This window comes from Micropterus dolomieu, linkage group LG19, assembly GCF_021292245.1.
Source record: "Micropterus dolomieu isolate WLL.071019.BEF.003 ecotype Adirondacks linkage group LG19, ASM2129224v1, whole genome shotgun sequence".
NCBI lineage: Eukaryota > Metazoa > Chordata > Actinopteri > Centrarchiformes > Centrarchidae > Micropterus > Micropterus dolomieu.
The window spans coordinates 9,918,356-9,937,359 of NC_060168.1; the positions used below are offsets into that span (position 1 = coordinate 9,918,356).

At 40.0% G+C, this 19,004-nt stretch overlaps 2 protein-coding genes across 2 annotated transcripts; one reads left to right on the forward strand and one right to left on the reverse strand.

Moving 5' to 3' along the window:
• Positions 1 to 1,262: 1,262 nt before the first annotated feature.
• Positions 1,263 to 2,738, forward strand: nxt2 (nuclear transport factor 2-like export factor 2). Its single transcript, XM_046031081.1, has 4 exons — positions 1,263 to 1,418; positions 1,612 to 1,698; positions 2,053 to 2,197; positions 2,340 to 2,738. Exons 1-4 carry the CDS (start codon positions 1,404 to 1,406, stop codon positions 2,522 to 2,524), a joined length of 432 nt encoding a protein of 143 aa, XP_045887037.1. The 5' UTR covers positions 1,263 to 1,403; the 3' UTR covers positions 2,525 to 2,738.
• On the reverse strand, positions 2,648 to 14,796 carry acsl4a (acyl-CoA synthetase long chain family member 4a). The gene is made up of 16 exons (XM_046031063.1): positions 14,657 to 14,796; positions 14,199 to 14,381; positions 11,764 to 12,324; positions 11,490 to 11,667; positions 11,286 to 11,395; positions 10,195 to 10,333; positions 9,936 to 10,086; positions 9,415 to 9,538; positions 9,178 to 9,249; positions 8,875 to 9,014; positions 8,610 to 8,782; positions 8,450 to 8,524; positions 8,174 to 8,362; positions 7,898 to 8,012; positions 4,055 to 4,212; positions 2,648 to 3,872 (listed from the first exon to the last, which is right to left on the reverse strand). The coding sequence occupies exons 3-16, from the start codon at positions 12,118 to 12,120 to the stop codon at positions 3,715 to 3,717; spliced, it is 2,139 nt and encodes a 712-aa protein (XP_045887019.1). The 5' UTR covers positions 12,121 to 12,324; positions 14,199 to 14,381; positions 14,657 to 14,796; the 3' UTR covers positions 2,648 to 3,714.
• Positions 14,797 to 19,004: the final 4,208 nt, after the last annotated feature.

Here is a 19,004-nt window from a genome sequence, read left to right on the forward strand (position 1 = left end):
GACTGTACTGTAATTACTGTAATCCTATGTGTTCTGCTTTTGCATCACCAATCCACCCAAAACTTGTGAAAAGTATTCCTTTATATTCCCAGCAGTCTGCTAAAACACTTTTGACAGGATGATTATAGCCACTTCACTTTGCCCCTGGCGCTGATACTGGAGATGTTTTGAATGATCCACTACATATTCAGGCCCTGAGCGTGGAACTTTTTGAGGTTTGATTCTGCTGCTATACACCCACAGTCAAAGACAGATCAGTGCCCACTGCCCTGTTTATATTTTGTAGACCTCTTCTTACCCCTAACTCCTTCCCTGATAAAGAAGTAAGTATATTGATGGCCATTTTACATTTGTTCTTAACTTTATCCACATGAATATTCCATGTGAGTTTTTTTGTTAAACCAAACCCCAAGAAATCAATTATCTTTTATTTGTGCTAAAGGGGTTATTCATACAAGATGGGTGAGATTTTATGCCGTCTTGAGAAACAAATGACTTGTGATTTTACTACTTGAATCCCCATTCACTTGCCCATTTTTCCTTTTCAACTATTGCAGCTTGTATTTTCCTATTGACATTAGATTGTCTTATCTTCTCATTGTCATCACTTATCCTCAGAGCCCCATCATTTGCATACAAAGATTTTCCTGCACTTTGTACATCCTAAGCGAAGATATCAATTATGTTGAATAACAACAGACTACATACACCAAGAGTTCATCCACCATATACACCGGAGTATTCTGCACCTAGCCAACTTTTCCTGTCAAATGAAAAGTCCTTAACCCAATTATACTCTTAATTACTATAAAAAAGTAGCCTGATTTGTTCTGGTTTGTTCTCCTGGTTTGGAACAGGCACTATTATTGCTTGTTTCCATACTGACCGAATGTCTCTTACTGTTTCTAAATGTTTGTGTTCAGCCTTTTCTAAGTTTCTGGAGCCATTTTATTCCCACTCTTCGTCAATGGCAGTTTATCATTTCTTCTGATCATGCCACAGACATCTGACTTCTATAGGCCTACATCTCCTTCAGTACAACTATAATATTGCCTCCAAAATGCGCTCTATTATGTTCTTATCGTTCTCTTTCCTGTTACATGGGCCCATCGCCATTTCCATACCGTTTTTATTAATAATTTAATTAATTTAGTTATTCTATTTGATTCACTGACTGAACACATAGAAGATACCAGAGGTCTGTAATCGCGCAGGGGCCAATATTGCTTTTAACAGAAGAATATTTTATTTTGGTAGTACCGCTGGTGACCGGAGGAAGTAATACAATTGGCAAAATGGCTGCGCTGGCTGCTAAATGAAGAAGAAGAAGAATAGTCGCCTAAAGTGATGCTTGACAAAATATTCTACCATTCATTGTTGTTGTGATCCATATAGCTGTACTGATGGCAAGCACGCTGGTAAGTTTGAAACTTTCGCTACACGTTGAAATCAACCAGCTAGCTTAACCGCATGTTTGCTAGCTCACGTAGCGAAATTACTTTTCAATGCGCGTCTTTTACAATAAACAGTCTCCTCTACTAAGTTGACGTTAGTGGTATTAATTATCTGATTAATCGTGATAAACATTTTAATAAATGACTGTCTCACTAGGACTTCAGGACTCATGCCGACCAGTCATGCAGATATTCAGAAGAATTCGTCAACATTTATTATGACTGCATGGATAAGAAAAGGAGGGTGAGTGGTGGTTTTGTTCTCTGATTTGGAAAACATCAGTCCTCTAGTTATTGTAAACAACTTGTGTGAGCACACTGAAGCTTGACCCCATACATCGGCTTGGTTAATATTACTAACAGAGTTTAGGTTCACAGTTAAATCAACATTGGCGTAAAATATCAGCCAATAATAATAATAATAAACTGCAGTCCAAAATATCCAAAGATGTGTTCATGATAGCTTAGCTAAGTTACATCGTTGTCAATAACTTTACATAATTTGCTTACAAGAGAGCAGTGGCAATAGGTTTCAATTGTAAAACACATAACAAATTTAAGGGGTCCTTAAATTGTGTTCTTGTTTACTATGTCTCAGAACTTGACCCGGCTCTACCTGGACAAGGCGACCTTGGTGTGGAACGGGAATGCGGTGTCGGGACAGGATGCTCTGGGCGAGTTTTTTGAGTCGCTGCCTTCAAGCGAGTTCCAAGTTCACACGCTGGATTGTCAGCCAGTTCACGGTTAGTGGCACAAACTCAAAACACATCCAAGTGCTATTGGTGATTCTCAAATGTGTTTCCCAGAGTAGAGAATTGTCTTAATGTGAAGCAGAACAATGCAAAATAACTAATCTTGCACCAATTACCCATTCTTAATTCACAGAACAAGCAACCCAAGGCCAGACTGCACTGCTCGTGGTGACTGGTGGGACAGTAAAGTTTGAAGGGAACAAGCAGCGTTTCTTTAACCAGAATTTTCTTTTAACCGCTCAGGCTTCACCCAACAATGACCAGCCTGTTTGGAAGATTGCTAGTGACTGTTTCCGATTCCAAGACTGGAACAGCTGAGGTTTACCTCTTCTCAGCTTTCCGCCCTGAAATGTATGGACACTTATTGATGATCTTGAAAATCAACCTGCCGTTTGTTAATTTGTTTTTGTAATAAAATCAAAAATGTCATGCAACACCAAATACAAAAAGAGGTTTATTCTTAAACTGTTGAACAAGGCATGTGACCACAATGGTGGAGTAATAAATACAAATAGGATCGCCAAACCGTTAAGTGACTGTCAACGTCTGCCTTCTTATTCATGATACAAATCCATCAACACAACACTTCAAAAAATACAAAGAACAAACTTGAAATGAACAGACTGCACTTTAGATAGCCTTCTGATACCAAATTGTTCATTAACCTGTTAACTGAGGTAAAATACGCACGGTATTACAATATGCCAGCTCTTACTAGCTAATGCTAACAAGCAATTTAGTTGTCAAGCATACTTGCTTATAAATAAATAAGGTGCCCACAATAATTTTGACAGTTCCATATATTAAAACATTTGCTTATCTTCCTGAGTCATTTTGGTCTTACTTTCTGAATAAATTGACACAATAACAAATGCATAAATAAAACATTGGTCAGAAAACAATTGTGGATAAGCAGACATGATCACTTTTTTTTCTCTATGATCCCTGTTAGTGGGTGGGGATATTTTTCCTAAAGTAAACTTCACACGGCACTTGAGCCATTTCTATAACACAAAATTAAGTATTTTGTTATTATCTAGGTGCCACTTACTTATGCTTGACTACACTGCAGACTGAAGGCATGTAACACGATGGTGATTACAGTTGCTATTGTTTAAAATGGCAGTAACAACAAAGCATCTGCGACATATGGCGGACAGTGGTACTTTTACAAACAGAGTTCCAACAGATTTAAGTGGAAGGCAGTTAAGTACTGTAATGGTCTCAGATCCATTTCTTGGACTAAGAGTGGCCACTTGAGTGTAATTGACAATCAAAGCTTCTACACACAAGAATAAAAAGCAGCACACATGGACCAGCAGTTACAACTATCTACAGTTACAGCTTTTCAATGTTCATAAATGAATGTTTCATGTTCAAGACATTTTCGTTTGGATGCCCGTGGTACACAAACAGCATAAAAATACAACTGGGTACCGGGAAGATTATTTACAGGTACAAACAGTGGTTATGGTGATAATCGGGACTCTTGGGTGAAATCGTCGGAGTTATTTGCCCCCATACATTCTCTCTATGTGGTGGAGATAGTGGTTCTTCAGCTCTTTCCTCTTCAGCTTGAACGCGTCGGTGACGAGACCTGTCTCGGGGGTCCACGGCTCTGGACTCAAATGCACCTTCACTGGAATCTCAAATCGCTGGAGTTTAACTTTATGGATGAAAATTGAAGAGACACAGAACTGTGATGCTCAGCCATATTTACCACAGTATAGTACAAAGAATAATTTGCTCTTTGGTACTATAATATTGATACACGACGTATAGAGAGAACATGTACAGTTTAAGTGGAGATAAGGGTAGAATATCATGAAAAACATGGTCAACTCTTACTGTTGGCAGCAACCTCCTTGATCGCCTTCAGAACCTCTCTTTCCATGTCGGGGTGAGTGCAGATCTCCTCCCATGTTCCTACAATACCTCTCTGTTTGGCCAGTTCTGTCAACTTTTTCTGGTTGGGAACCACAAAGCTGATCACGTAGTTCTGGTTACTGCCAAGATTAGAAACAAGGTTGATTGAGTGCGTGCTGCTGCTCACTGCTAAAAATGTGTTACAGTATTTAAACTAGCTGAAATAATTCACTGAAGTCATGGCTGATGTGGCATTTAAAATACAAAACTTAAAGCTGAGATAGTAGTTCAAGTTTCACTTCAAGTTTAAGCACTGAATGAAGCTGAAGTATTGATTTAATTGCAAGCGCTGAGTAAGTTGCATCACTGAAAGTGCTCAAAGGAGTTGTACATTCAGCATAAGCTCAAGCAGATGAAGCATCATTCGAAGAGAAGGGGATACGTTCACTTGAAGTGAAAGCCCAGAAAGAATTAAATAACAGTTCAAGGGTCAGCTTAAGAGTCAGCAATGAAAGCAGTTGGAGTAAACGTTGTATGAACAGTAGAGGTGTTAGACTTAACTGTTCGACTAGGGGCTTAAGAGGTTTTGGTTTTTTTAAGCTGTGAAGACCTGAGACCTGAAAGGGTTTGAAGTGTCAGCTGAAGTGAAAGATGAATGCAGATGAAATGTCAGTTAATATGTGTGAAGGAAATTCTTGTGAGCTGGTCAACCCTTATTGATGAAGACGGTTACTTTCTGAAATCAGAAACAAAGGGCTAATATTGACCTTGGGCTGCCTAGGAGATAGACCACAGAGTTCGGACTTATCAAGGCAACAGTGTCAGTCTGGTCAACCAAACAGACAGAGTTTAACTTACTGATTTAGAGTCACAGGCTGTACCTTTGCCTTACTTTAGCTCTGCAAATGACCCTATCGTGACCTTGGGAAAACCTCTCATGTCATGTTTTGTAGTTGAAATTCATGGAAAAGATTTTGCTGTGGATCAAAATGCAACATTTCTTTTTCCTTTTGGTAGGAAAACTTTCTCCCATTTCTTTTTTACAGTGGGAGGATTTACAATACAGTGGAAACCTCTTGAACACGTCTGTTGGGGTGATACTGACTGCAAGCGGATGGTTAAAATTGAATGTTTTTCTTTATTTCCCCAGATTACCATCTCATTGACATTTGTATATTTGTTACATGAATATAAAGTCATAAGATGGACAGCTTCGCCATTTACTGATTTGTTTTTTTTTTTTTACTTACTTTTAAAATACAGTACAGCTATTTTCAACGCTCTACAAAATTACTGTACCGTGTACAATTCAAAAACACTATACATTAATATAGTGCAGTAAATTTAGCTGATGGTAATTCAAGTTATAATTAAAGCTGCAAGCAGTGTTGGGCGGGCCCTCGCGTCGAGGTGTGAGGCGGCCGCGTTACATATTGTGGAGCTCTGCCGGTGCGGCTGTGAATTTCCTACTCGCTTTGGACGCCGCATGAAGGTGTTATACGTCACTTCCTGTGTCCCCTTAGCACTTGGCGCTATGAATATAAATTAATATTGGCGTGTGGATGTCTTCGGGGTGGGACAGTTATCAAGCACGTAAAGTTTTGTTCAGATGTGAGCATGTACACTGAAGTTACAACATCTTCCTGTGTCATGGCGAAGAGTTGATCTTTGACGCCACGCCACGGACACGCCCATCGTTGAAAACTCACAGATAGCACAACTTTTCATCGTCAATGCCTTTAGAAGGCACAGCAGAAATTTGAAGTCAATCGGACTAAATCTGTAGGACGAGTTCGTTAAAGTACGCACCCTGGAAATGGTGAAAAAGAGGTTTTAAAAAAAAAATCACTTTCAATTCAAAATGGCTGAGTTCCTGTTGAGTTTAGGGTATGGGTTCTTGAGGCTTTTTTGTGTGTCTTGATATGATAGATGTCCCCAGAAAATTGCTTGCATGTAGGTTGAAATAGGCGCGGGGGCAAATCTTTTCCAACTTTACAGGTGGCGCTATAGAGCCATTTTGCCATGCCTATGTGTGAGATCCTTAAAATACGTTTTTTGCCACACCTGACGTGAGCGCAAAGTTTTGTGAGTTTTTGAGCACCTTTAGGCCGTCAAAAGTGCGATTCATTTAGGAGAACAGTAATAATCCTTACAATTTCAATAGGGTCCTCGCATGTTTCATGCTCAGGCCCTAATTAGGCTATAGCCTATAACAGTAATGTGCTTTTTACAAATACAGTAACATCAGAAGTGCAAATAGGTGTGTTCTGTTTGTCTAGTTTGTTTAGTGATGTTCTATCACTGTGTGGATGTTTTAACTGTGACCTGCCAAGGGACTGCAGATAAAAATTAGCTTTAAAAATACATCAAATGGTAACATTTATGTTTAATATTGTACGAGGCGGGTTGCCCGTTAATCGGAAGGTCGGTGGTTCAATCACCGGCTCCTCCAGGCTGCATGTCGAAGTATCCTTGGGCAAGATACTGAACCCCTGGTGTCTGTTCCGCCAGTGTATGAATGTGTGTGAATGTTAGTTTCTGTTGAATGAATGAATGGTGAATGCAGATGTAGTGTAAAAGCGTTTTGAGTCGAAAAGACTAGAAAGGCGCTATACAAATACGGAGCATTTACATTTGCATAGGCACTTTCCAAATAAAAGCAAAAACTCAAGTCTAAAGGAAAGGAAACTTAAATGAGAGGAATATGTAGCTGTTAACTGTGTATCTGCTGCTTCTTTACCTACGTTTTATTATCTTTATTTCCTGGTTCACATGATTTAAACCAGTTAGGTTAGTTATCGGATAGGGAACACTGGGAACACTGCTCCACCTGGATGTTTCCTTTGATGTGTGACACGAGGTGAGTTCTCAACTCTGTTCTGTTTGACAGCTTGTTGTTTTCCCAGATCACAAAGTGCAATGCAGAGCTTGTTTAGTCATTTTTGCGGTTGTTGAATGGAACTGTTTATTAATACTCTGTCAGGGTTCAGCACAAACTTTTCATTTGGTTAGGTGGAACTTGTTAGGTTGCCACTGCTTCACTGTATGCACCCCAGCTGGTTTCCACGCTGAGAAAGAGATGTTTAGCTGCAATAAGTCCATGAGAGATTAACTTTTGTTGACATTGATTAAAATGTATATTCTCAGAAACTTCCAATATCATAAAGGTTTGTTCTGTTTGTAAAGTGCTTATAAGCATGTTTGATATTACACCAAAAATATCTATCCAGAAACACTGTAGTTTGGGGGAGAGTGCACAACAATGTAAAAGAGTGGCTTCAGCTGACATTTATCACACAGAGGTGCGACATCTAAAATTAATTCATGAAGTTAGGAATAATGAATAATCAGTGTAATAATAATAGAACAATAGAATAGAATAATAGAACATAAATGAATATGTCTCAGTTGTAAACATGTCAACTGACCTATGGAAAGACAGCATAATTCCTCTTCCCGAGCTTTCTGTGCTCTGTAGAAGGCATTTAGAGATTCTGAAAGGCATTGTAAACCTCATACCCAACCTAAGACACTGATCAAGTTCATCTGGTTAACTCTGGAAAAATCTGTGAGGAAGGATCTCAGGTAATTCCTAACCTTTAGGTTTCTAGTTATTGATTTTATTTGCATCTAACAGTTGCCCATACAATCCAGGCATTGGACTCCTGTGCGAAAAATCATCAACAGTGATTTTTAGGTTTTCAGTAACTTTGAATGCTTTGCATGGTACATCCGTGTATTCCTACACAAAGAAATGGAAGAAATGTGACTCCCAAAATCACATTTTCTGTGACTTCATTAAGTAAATGAAGGCGGCTTACTCACCTGTTAGCATAGGCACAGATGTTATCTATGAGAGCGCAGTTTTTCAGGGCAGACTCCACTTTACCGAGAGACACGTACTCTCCGGCCTGCAGTTTGACCAAATCTTTCTTGCGGTCTAAATGAGAATTTAAAAATCTGTTCAGAACAGTGCTCTGTCATCAAAACAGTCTGCCTGTCAGAAGTTACAACCACACTGAATTAGTATAAATAGTGTGCCTTTTACAAACACCTTCAGAGGACAGCCATGGGCCTAAAGGAGAACAATTATATACACACCAACTATTTGTAGACAGCCATCTGGGTAAATCTCTCCCACGTCTCCGGTGCAGAACCATCTCTGACCGTTCTCATCCACAAAAAAGTCTTGGTCGTTGTTATCATTCCCGTAGTAACCCATGGTTACATTGGGACCACCAATCAGGATCTCCCCTCTTGGGTTTGGCTTGTCTTTACTAGTGTAGCCACCTGAGAAAAGGTGCAAGTTACCCTGTAATTAAAAAAAGACCTCTCATCCTGTAAGTAAAGCATGTATACACATGTTTTCAGACCTACCTTCAGCCCAGTCCCTGAGTTTGATCTCACAGCACAGAAGAGGAGCCCCAACACGGCCTGTGCTGATGTCCGCAACTGTATAATAAGATATTATTTCACACAGTTATTCATTTTCATCTTTACACTCTCTTCCTACTCTGCACTTTAAATCTCATCTTACCCTCTGTGATGGTGCCCGCTCCACAGGTTTCAGTGAGGCCATAGCCCTGGCCCACTGGGCAACAGAAACACACATTCATAAATCTCTGAGTGTCTGCGGACAAGGGGGCTCCTCCAGACATCATCATCCTCACCCGTCCCCCCAACAGTTTCTTCACTTTCTGGAACAACAGGCTGCAAAGAAAGATTAAAGAGTGTTTGATTTCAAGTTGATACAACACAACCACATTTGTACAGTCACAGGAGGAGACATGGTGGTTTCTTACGCATTGCAGAGTGGTGCGTCATAGCCCCTCTTGATCTGCTCTAGTTTATATTTGTAGCCCAGTGTAAACAGCTTCTTCTGAATGAAACCCATTTCCTGCACTTTGCTCATCACATTCTTGTTGATGCGATCCATAATTTCCTTGTAAGGAGAAAACATAGGATTAATTTATACATTTCACTACGAGCAGGTTAAAAAAAAAGAATGTATAACTGAGCAAACAGAAAGAGGGGGAAAGCCAGAGAGAAGGAGAACAGAGGGGTGAGTTCCAGACAGAGGGCAGAATATAAAGCAGGATTCTTACTGGCACAGCTGCCATCAGGGTGGGTCTGAGCACAGAGCAGTCTCCCTTACTTCCTTTCTTTATCTTGGTGGACTAAAAGGACACAGAAAAAAACTGATAACATTAGACAGCAACAATGATTAAGCTAATGGCAATAATGTGGACAAGTAATAGTAACCACACCCTGGGGTGGTATGAAGAAATATAGCATACACATTGACAGATAAAACACAACCTGGTGTTGGTGCTGGGTATTACCTGGTCTGACAGTGTCTGGGGGGATGAGTAGCCGATCCGACAGCCATATGTGACACAGGAGATTTCAGCTGTCATTTCCAGAACATGAGCCAGGGGCAGATAGGCTATGTAAGTATCTTTAGTCCTGCCAGACCACAGAGAGGGAAAGTCAAGGTTAGGGCCCGCAGTTTCTTTACACTTTTGGTGGTTCCATCGTTCATTGTTTGTAATATAGATAGCGCAGTCTCAAAAATGTACCATCCACCTCCTTACACCTCTACACAGCTGGCAAGTGGTGATTATTTTGCTCCTGGAAACATGCTCCAGCATAATTTTAAATGGGAAGTTCTACAGTTATCTACTTTTCTAAGCCAGTGTTGTGTTAGTTGAAATAGACAAAGGAACACCGGAGAGATGTGATATTTTGCGCAGAGCTGTGAAGTTGGGGTAAGTTAAACCCTGGCTGGAAAATGGTAAAAGAAACCCTGCTGTGGACATTATGTTATACTTAATCATATTTATTTACTAATACTGAAACTCACCCGAGTCCAGGGATGCGTTCACACTGGCCTGTCATTCCTGCAATTAGGTTACTGTGGACAATCATGACTCCTTTGGGTCTGCCTGTAGAGCCACTGGTGTACATCACCATAGCCAGATCAGATGGCTGGGGCTTCACAATAGCCCTCCCCACTGCAAGACAAACAAAACAGTTATTGTCCAGCACTGTATGAGGTGAAGTTTTTCCACTCCTGAATTTGACAAAGAAGCACAACCAAGGCGAGTCAGAGAAATACACACTATTCTCAGGCAGCGCGCCCAGGTCTTGCACGGCCTGCATGCTATGGATGGACAGTCCTGCTGGGTAGCCTTCTGTGGTCACTTTCTTCTGGTCTACGTAGATCACGTGCTTCAGATTTGGGATCTGTGGAAGCACAATCTGCACAGAAAGAGAGGACAACGCTGCCATCACAACAGGATGCGCAATCAGTGATTTCCTTTTAAGAAGGCTTTCTAGCTCCATATTTACTGACAATCTTTATAACAGTCAGCAGCTTGACCTACTAAAAAAAAAATAAATCACAATTATAAACATAAATATATGTTGAAATATGTTAGGAATCTAAAACGTCTCTTTGAAATGTTATCATATTCATATTAATTGTTACATTCTTTGGTTAATTTCCTTTTGATCTTGTTTTGAGTATGGATTCAGGGGAAATGCAAAGATTGGAATCAAATCTATGCACAAAGCCCATGTGAGACATTGGCTATTTCTCCCAGCTTTGTTTTCCTAACCATTCTCACACTCATCTGTCCAGAGAGTCCTCATTTTGTTCTGCCTAATCTAAAAATGGTTTGGCAAGTGAAAATGTTGAAAACAACAGCGGTAATGAAGTTGATCTGTCTTTATAGAGGAAGCTACACCAACTTAAAAATGCAACTAGACTGAACACCATTCATTTAGTGCCAGACTGTACTATGTGGTGATGGCGCAATGGATAAGACAAATGCCTTTAATGTGAGAGACCGGGGTTCAATCCCCCACTGTGACCCATCCACCATTGCTCCAGAGGCGTGTGACCTCTGATATGTATAGCAATTGTAAGTCGCTTTGGATAAGCGACAGCTAAAAGAATAAATGTAAGATTTCCCACTTAAAAACACAGCAACAGATAATGCGTTCATTCATCTAGGATACTATATCTTTCTGGATTCCCAGGCCAACTTTGATGTTAATGAAATTATTTAGTCTCAAATGATCATCTCATGATTATTATTATGGCTACTTAAATAGACAGACAAGATGTTCCATGACCATAGATTCCTCATTACTTCTCTTGAAGTCAAAGGGAGCAGTTGTAATTGTGTTCTGTAAGGGATTCACTCACTTTCAGTTTAGTCTCAAGCAGTTCCGCACTGGTAACTAGATGTGTAACTCCAGTCTCGTTCAGTCCAAATGCAATTGCATCCTCTCCCAGTGTGGCATAGAATGTCACCACTGTGATGATGACAAAACATAAAAACAGCATTACATTAATACACACACATCCGTTATTCACAACTTAACATCTTGTATACTATAATGTACTTACATGGGAAATTGTGCCTAAAGCATGCCTGGGCAGTGATCATCCACTCTGCTCTGGTTTCACAGAAGATTGCAATGCTGCTTTTGGGCTGCTGCCCCAGCGCTGCCAATCCACTGCCAAACTGACTGACTATAGAGTCCAACTCATTGTAGGATAACCATCTATACTCCCCCAGGATCAGCTAGCAGGAGAAAGAGTCAGTTGCAACATCAGACATGTTTGTCCTCACAAGCATCCTTCTCCCCCCCAAAAATTTTATAATAATGGCAATCCTTACCTTTTTAAATACTTTACCACTGGGTTGAATCTCATTATCTTCGCTCAGTATATCTCGGGTGCCGAGACATTGCGCTGGTCCAAAGCGCTGCACAGCATGATCGAACAGCTTATCCAGTGTGTCCTTGCCTGGGAAGTCCTCTCTGGCCAGGCAATCGAAATGATCCACGGAGCGGTATGGTCCCTCTGCACAGCCTGAAGTGGAACGGGCCTTTATCCGCTTGGACAGAGCTTTCCTTTGCCCGGCACCAGTGATGTAGTACCAGGGCAGGAAGGACAGGACAGAGTACAGCCATACCATAAGGTGGAGTGGAAAGAGGAGGATAGATTGGAGGGCAGAGTCTGACTGGAGACCCATACTGTTCTTTGGTGGAGTAAGTGTGGAAGGGAACTGAGCAGGAGTGGTAGTCAGACTAGTTGTTTGTCCCAATGGTGTTTCAGGTGTGTAGTGGAAAATTGTGTTGGATGGGAAGTCTCATAAAGCGAAAAGTAGAGATAATTTTTACAAATCTCGCAACTGCAGTATTAAAATATTTGGTCCACTGTCTCCAAAGCGTTACACCTTAAGTTGGAATAAAACAAAAAATAGGATCAGGAAAAGTTTATCTATCAAACACATGTGAAATAATGTATCATATTAAAAGCATGCCAACCGCTGTCTGGAAGAGGAAGTTGATTTGACAATGGCACACAAAAATAATGACCCTGACTAACCAATGGTTTGAGAATAAAAGAAGTCAGCTACTGACTAAACCTACCACCTGTAACTGAAAGTCATTTAAATCAATCCTTTGATTACCTCCTGTTACACCCAGGAGGACTGTGCAACAGTACTCATCTGACTCACCTCCATCTTGCTCTGTATGCCTGTCAGCTTTCAATGCTCAGGTATATAGGAGACCTACTAGGACGGTATGTCTCAACAGCGAATCCCTACCTTGTAATGCACACACCCGTCTGCCTTTAAACAATAAAGGACAGGTTATTTGAGAGGTCACGGAACGATGAAGCAATACATGGCCCATCTGAACAAACTGGCCCCTGTCCAATGACCGCAGCCCTGGGAGTTATGCTGAAGAGGATCAAGCAGCGGACAACCAATGACAGTACTCTTGAAGCTCACCCCACTCAGTGGTGAGTGAAAGGCCAATCCAGGGCAAGCGAAGCTTGCAAATGACCAAACTAAACCAATGACCAAACTAAATGTTTTTATTGCTTTTCCTGTACAAAACAAGAAAAGAATTGCCACTGAACACTGTGTAATGTGGTAATTGTAGATTACAGCTGTCACGTGGGACCTACTTTCATATCATAAAACAGATATAGAAAGATATGACTTCCACAACATTTGTTTATAAAAAGCAACTTTTTTTAATATGGGTTGTAACATGACTATGTATCTACTCATCTACATTATCCAATTTATGATAAATAAAAAGTCAGTCTAGTGTACTTATGTTAAGGCCTCATTTTACACAGTGTGATTCACATTTCAGTGAATCATAGATCTACGTCACACATGTACGCCAGGACTTCCTTGGGTAAAGCATTCTTGTGTAATAACAGCATAGGTAGCAGCCTCTCCCTTCCAGTTATTAAAGCAGCTATGAAAACGTTGTTGCGTGACTTCAGATATAATTTGTTTTTGGTCTGTGGGACCTGACTTAACGGGAAGAAAATTAAACAATTTCACTTGCAAATCATCGGTTTGCCTGGAGCAAGGCCAACAGTCAGGCATACAAGTGTCTTTATGAAGGCAGCATCTGATGTTTGACGTTTGTGATAAACCCAACTTTGATGTTTCACATCTGATGACGGCGGGTACAGTAGTCCAGATACACTCATCACATATGCTGGAGTCATTTCCATGGTAACATAATGTTAACGTACCCATTTTGGACGGATATTGCAAATACAACCCTAATCCCCCACATCCATGAGCCAGATCTATCCCCACACCCATGTAAATCACGATTATATACCAGAAAATACCCTATTCAATGTTCAATTCAATTCTACTTTCTAGACTTAATGTTCAAAAATGTCTTAAAACTATAAAAAGATAACGTTACACTTACATGAACCTGAAAATATGACTTTATCAGAATTGTCTATCTTCAGATAAGATAAGACGACCTGTGAATTAACCACCTAATACATGCGGGATATGGCGGTTATCTAACAACGGGTGAGGAGCGGGAATGGCAGACGAAATTATGACAAAAGATGCAACACAGCCGCACGTTGTTGATGTTACAACCGTCGCTAAGTTGAGTAACGTTAGCTGCTGAGCATGTAGCTGAATTTCAGCTCAACACTGCCCACATTAAATTAAACCTAACATAAACCTACAAACGGATAAAGGAAGTAATGAGATTAGAGTGGCCAGCCAGAGACTGATATACTGCTTATCTGGCAGGCTTTAGGCATTCTTACCTTCAGCTGCGAAAAACCCGGTCAGTCGTGCCTCTTCCTCTACCCGAGAAATGCCCGAAAGTAACCTTTTCTCAGGACTTAGAAACCCGGAACTACTACGTCATCTGATTCCATATTTCTGGACCAATGAGCGAGCATCCGAAGCAAATTTGCCCTCGGCGTTGTTTTCCTCTTACGTCTACGCTGGATGAAAAATATTGCAGGACGTTATACGTGCCGCCCCTGTCCCCAGATGTTATTGACATTTGTACTCACAAAGGATGATTCACAGCAGATCAGGTGATGCATTTATTCCGTCATGTATAAAAATGTTTACAAAATAACTCATTTCATTTTACTTAAATGTGTGTATTTTATGGAAACTTTTTTTAATAGCCTACAGTCTTACGTGTTGATCTGTGAAGACAGAAAACACATACTAGGCTAAGATACTACTAAGATATAATAAAATAAAATACCTCGTTTAGAATCAAAATATTGTTTGTTTCAGATGTTTATCTGCTGAGAGCTGGACATAAAGATGTATTCTGCTTCGCTTAAAAGTCCATTCTCAGTGTGCACTGGATCCACATCACACTCTGTAAGCTGCATATTGGGACATAGACAGAGATTAGTAGTCAAAAGCACCGGTTGTCTTCACTTTGTAACACTTAAATGGTACATTTACATGTTTTTTACAGTGTGAGTTTAAATCTTAGGTATTTGTTCACAAATAAATTATAAACAACCCACTCCATATTTGTCATGTGCATCACCACTGTATGTTACATGAATAAAACCTGTTGCCCCAGTGTATTCCTGTCGATGTCGCCCTCAAGTGGTTGAGAAATAGGAAACCGGAAAGGAACTAAAAGTTTCCTGTGTTTCGTAATACATTTTTACAGAATGCAAATTTACCAAGCATAGTAACTTCCAAGTACATTGTAGGACTGAGCAAATATAAACAAAGTGCAAATAACAAGTGCAGATACAAAAAATAAACTGTAAGAAAATGAAAAGGTGAAAATTAAATAAATATAAAAATAAAAAACATATATGAAATATGGAAATAAATAAATGTGTATTGGCAAAAAAGATTAACTAAAGCCAAAAAAAACCCCAACACGCTGCTGATTACTGCATTATATTCCACTGTTACCTGCCACTTGAATTTTGTGTTTCCCTTTAAAGCCTATAAATAAAGACATTTCCACCATAACTTGGTGTAGAAGTTTTTTCCAGAATGCTGGAAATTAAGTGTTTAATTCTCCAGATTTTCTGGGGGAGGGATAAATGCAGGGATAAATATCATTCATTGTTTAAAATGTACTACTTTAGGTTTAGGTGGTATAGGGAAACTAATGTATCCACATCTGATTTTCTTAGAGGTTACAGAAATGTATTCAAAGAACTGAAAGTGGATAATAACACTGATTATCTCGTTACCATGGCACCTGTCAGTGAGTGGGATAGCCTAGGCCCGGTGTGACACCGGCCCTTACATGCTGCGTTCCACGCAACTCGGAAAAAATTCTGATTTCCAACTACAACTAGTAAAAAATCAAAACAAACGCCACTCAAAGTCGGAGAACCTACACTAGCAACAGCTGCTAGCCTACCCCCACTTCATAAAGAGGCAGCTGTCTGAAGTCACACAACAATAGCAGCACCCATGGAAGTGCATATTGTAAATGGTAAACCATCAACTAAAAGGCAACATAAAATACATCTGCCTGTATTTAATGAAAATAATACATACTAGTAAATAGTAGCCCCTTCGAGTTCTTCAAAAACCAGTTAACACCAAGGGCACTGCTAAGGGTTTGCACACGTGAAAAAGGAAATCGCGTCGTGTTCCTGGAACTCTTGAGGTTGAAAGTCCGATAATTCCGACATTCAACTGTGACTGGAACGCAGCAGGTTCCATGCGGCGGAAGCGGAAAAGGAGGGACTTGCGACTATAGTGACAATTTTCTCCTGAAAGTTCATGTGTTGGAAGCAAATAAAATGGGCAAGCGTAAGGATTTGAGCGACTTTGACAAGGGCCAAATAGTGATGGCTAGACGACTGGGTCAGAGCATCTCCAAAACCGCAGCTCTTGCGGGGTGTTCCCGTTCTGCAGTGGTCAGTACCTATCAAAAGTGGTCCAAGGAAGGAAAAGCGGTGAACCGGCGACAGGGTCACGGGCGGCCAAGGCTCATTGATGCACGCGGGGAGCGAAGGCTGGCCCGTGTGGTCCAATCCAACAAACGAGCTACTGTAGGTCAAATAGCAGAAAAGGTTAATGCTGGTTCTGATAGAAAGGTGTCTGAACACACGGTGCATCGCAGCTTGTTGCGTATGGGGCTGCGTAGGCGCAGACCTGTCAGGGTCCCCATGCTTACCTGCAAGGATGACCAGGAGGAAGAGAAGGAGCAGTCTACCCTTCCGATGCCGCCAGACCGTGTGGAATACCAGAAGGACAAGGAGCAGGAGCAGTCTACCCCTCTGTCGCCGCCAGACCAGGTGGATTACAAGGAGAAGGAGAATAAGGAGCAGTCCACCTCTTCGTCGCCGCTACGTAACGTTAGTCTTTCCCCAAACGCGGACTTGACGCCAGACCCCCCAGGTGCAACCACTGGACCCTGTGGCCCTCCGTCGCCGTCAGATTTGTGTCGCAGCGACGACGTTTTTTGAACGAGACTGAATTGGGACTGCAGACGAGTGTCTTTCACCTGTACACTGTCGCCAGTGTAACTTTGTTTAAACTTTATTTATTCAAGTCGTTCAGTGTTTTCTATGTTAAACTGTGTAAATTGGGAACTCTAGAGTAGGCTACCGTGCATACCCTGTATGCTTTTAAATGTATATTTGTGTATAATAAAAATGGTTTGTTTTATTGTGAGTTGCTAATTAATGTAATGCTAATGGAGTTCTGATTTATTATTTTGCCTTTTTGTTTCACAATGAAGTTGTTAAAGTGCAAGACAGCAAGATAAAAATCTTCAGACCCTCAGTGAAGGTTTTCATTTTTCACTTGGATACCAAGAAACAGAAACCAGCACTGTTGTAACATGACACAAACGTAATTTCTCACTCTACACAGCAAGTTGTTATTGCTCATAATATTGATTAAAATGGTGAACTGCAGGCAGGCAAATGTAATAAACTGTAGTTCGGGCACAGCTGGGGTCCCTTATGCTACACAACAATTATGAAACTTCTAAAACAACAGGTATGACAGTATCAGTATCAAATATGTATCAAAAATGGGGAAACGTTAGAAGTAAAAAAAAGCATATAGCCTATAATTGATATTGAAAAAAGAATGTGTTGGCTACACAAAGAATGAAAGCTCCATTTTTAATATACAGAATCGACCCCAAAAAAAATAAAAATAAAAAAAATAAAGAGATGCTAGAATTTGAAGTTGCCCCTGATATCGCAATAATATAGCATCATGGCCTATAAGCTAGTCAGTTATATTCCAAAAATTAGCAGTCATATTTTAGAAGTTATAGCTATACTCTATTCATTAACATGAATAAATCAGCCCCCTCCTCTACTCCCTCTTTACCCATGACTGCTCCCCCCTCTATCCCAACAACATTGTCAAATTTGCTTATGATACCACCATAACAGTGGAAAGCATGCTCACCTCCCTCATCACCTGCTGATTAACTTCTATTGGTCAGCAACAGAGAGCCTCCTGACCTCCGGCTGCACAGAATAGAACAGGAAGGGGGTCATCGGGACAACACTACCCCCCTCTCCAAGACATATATACACTGAACCTGAATAAGTAACACTAAAAATATTTCTGGAAACTGATTACCTCAAACTTTTATACTAGTGGTAATAATATTTTTGAGTAAACCTTAACTTAAATACTTGTGTTTTTTAAATTTTAATTTTCCGCATACTACATTACATTGATTCACTGATGCTTATTAAAATTAAATTCCACTTATTCTTTACTCAATAAATGTAATTGTGCACAACTTATACTCTGATGGAAATCTACTAAAAAAAAAAATTTAAATAAAAAATATTTTGCTGGACTCAAATGGAAACTCACTCAACAAAATTACTACTAGTAAACTTAAAATCTACAACATGCCCATTAATAGATAGTCCTCAAAAAAACAAACACAACTCCATTATTACAATTCAAGCTCTCTTTATTAGTAACATCTTCTGTCATTTCTACATTTAACAGACACAAAATAAGGCACATCTTGCATAAAGCTGAACAGACAGTAATTGATTGGTTGATCAGATAATTAACCAGCAACAAATTTGATTTTTTGGTGCTAAGTGACAATAACTTGAATCTTGAGCTAAATAAAATTTCCTTTTCCTACTTACTTTACTGTGTTTTGTGGAAAAAGCGACTATGCATAATCTTATTCCATCAGCAGCACTTTTACTTAAGTAATATAAAAGGGAGCTTTAAATGTGTAGTTTTATGTAATCATAAGCATATAAAGATAACTAATAAAGATTGTTTAAAAGAAGTTCCACACTAAGCAAATTTTTAAGTCGAGGTAATGGAACAATAACAAGGTTTCTGCAGGTTTCACCAGGTCAAATTTAAAGACCTTTTTAAGACCATTATGAATGAAATTTAAGACCTATATCACGACTTAAAAAAAGAAACGCACAAAGGAAATGCAGTCACAAAATTACTTGCAGAGTAAATCAATATATTCAAATTAGGGTTGAGTGATGTCTACAAAATTGGCATTGGACGACGTCAACAATGAAACACCGGGATGGACGATGACATTGATAAGCTTAATTTAATTAACAAACTGGCATGCGGTGGACCTGCTGACGTGAAAAATG

Bases quoted from the DNA above. Each gene is read 5' to 3' on its own strand.
- nxt2 (XM_046031081.1), top strand. The intron at 1,699-2,052 runs GTGAGTGGTGGT...ACTATGTCTCAG, and splicing joins GCATGGATAAGAAAAGGAGG to AACTTGACCCGGCTCTACCT. The intron at 2,198-2,339 runs GTTAGTGGCACA...CTTAATTCACAG, and splicing joins GGATTGTCAGCCAGTTCACG to AACAAGCAACCCAAGGCCAG.
- acsl4a (XM_046031063.1), bottom strand. From the start codon at position 12,120: ATGGGTCTCCAGTCAGACTCTGCCCTCCAATCTATCCTCCTCTTTCCA. The intron at 10,334-11,285 runs GTGAGTGAATCC...CTTTCTGTGCAG, and splicing joins TGCTTGAGACTAAACTGAAA to ATTGTGCTTCCACAGATCCC. The intron at 9,539-9,935 runs GTGAGTTTCAGT...GTGGTCTGGCAG, and splicing joins GAACGCATCCCTGGACTCGG to GACTAAAGATACTTACATAG.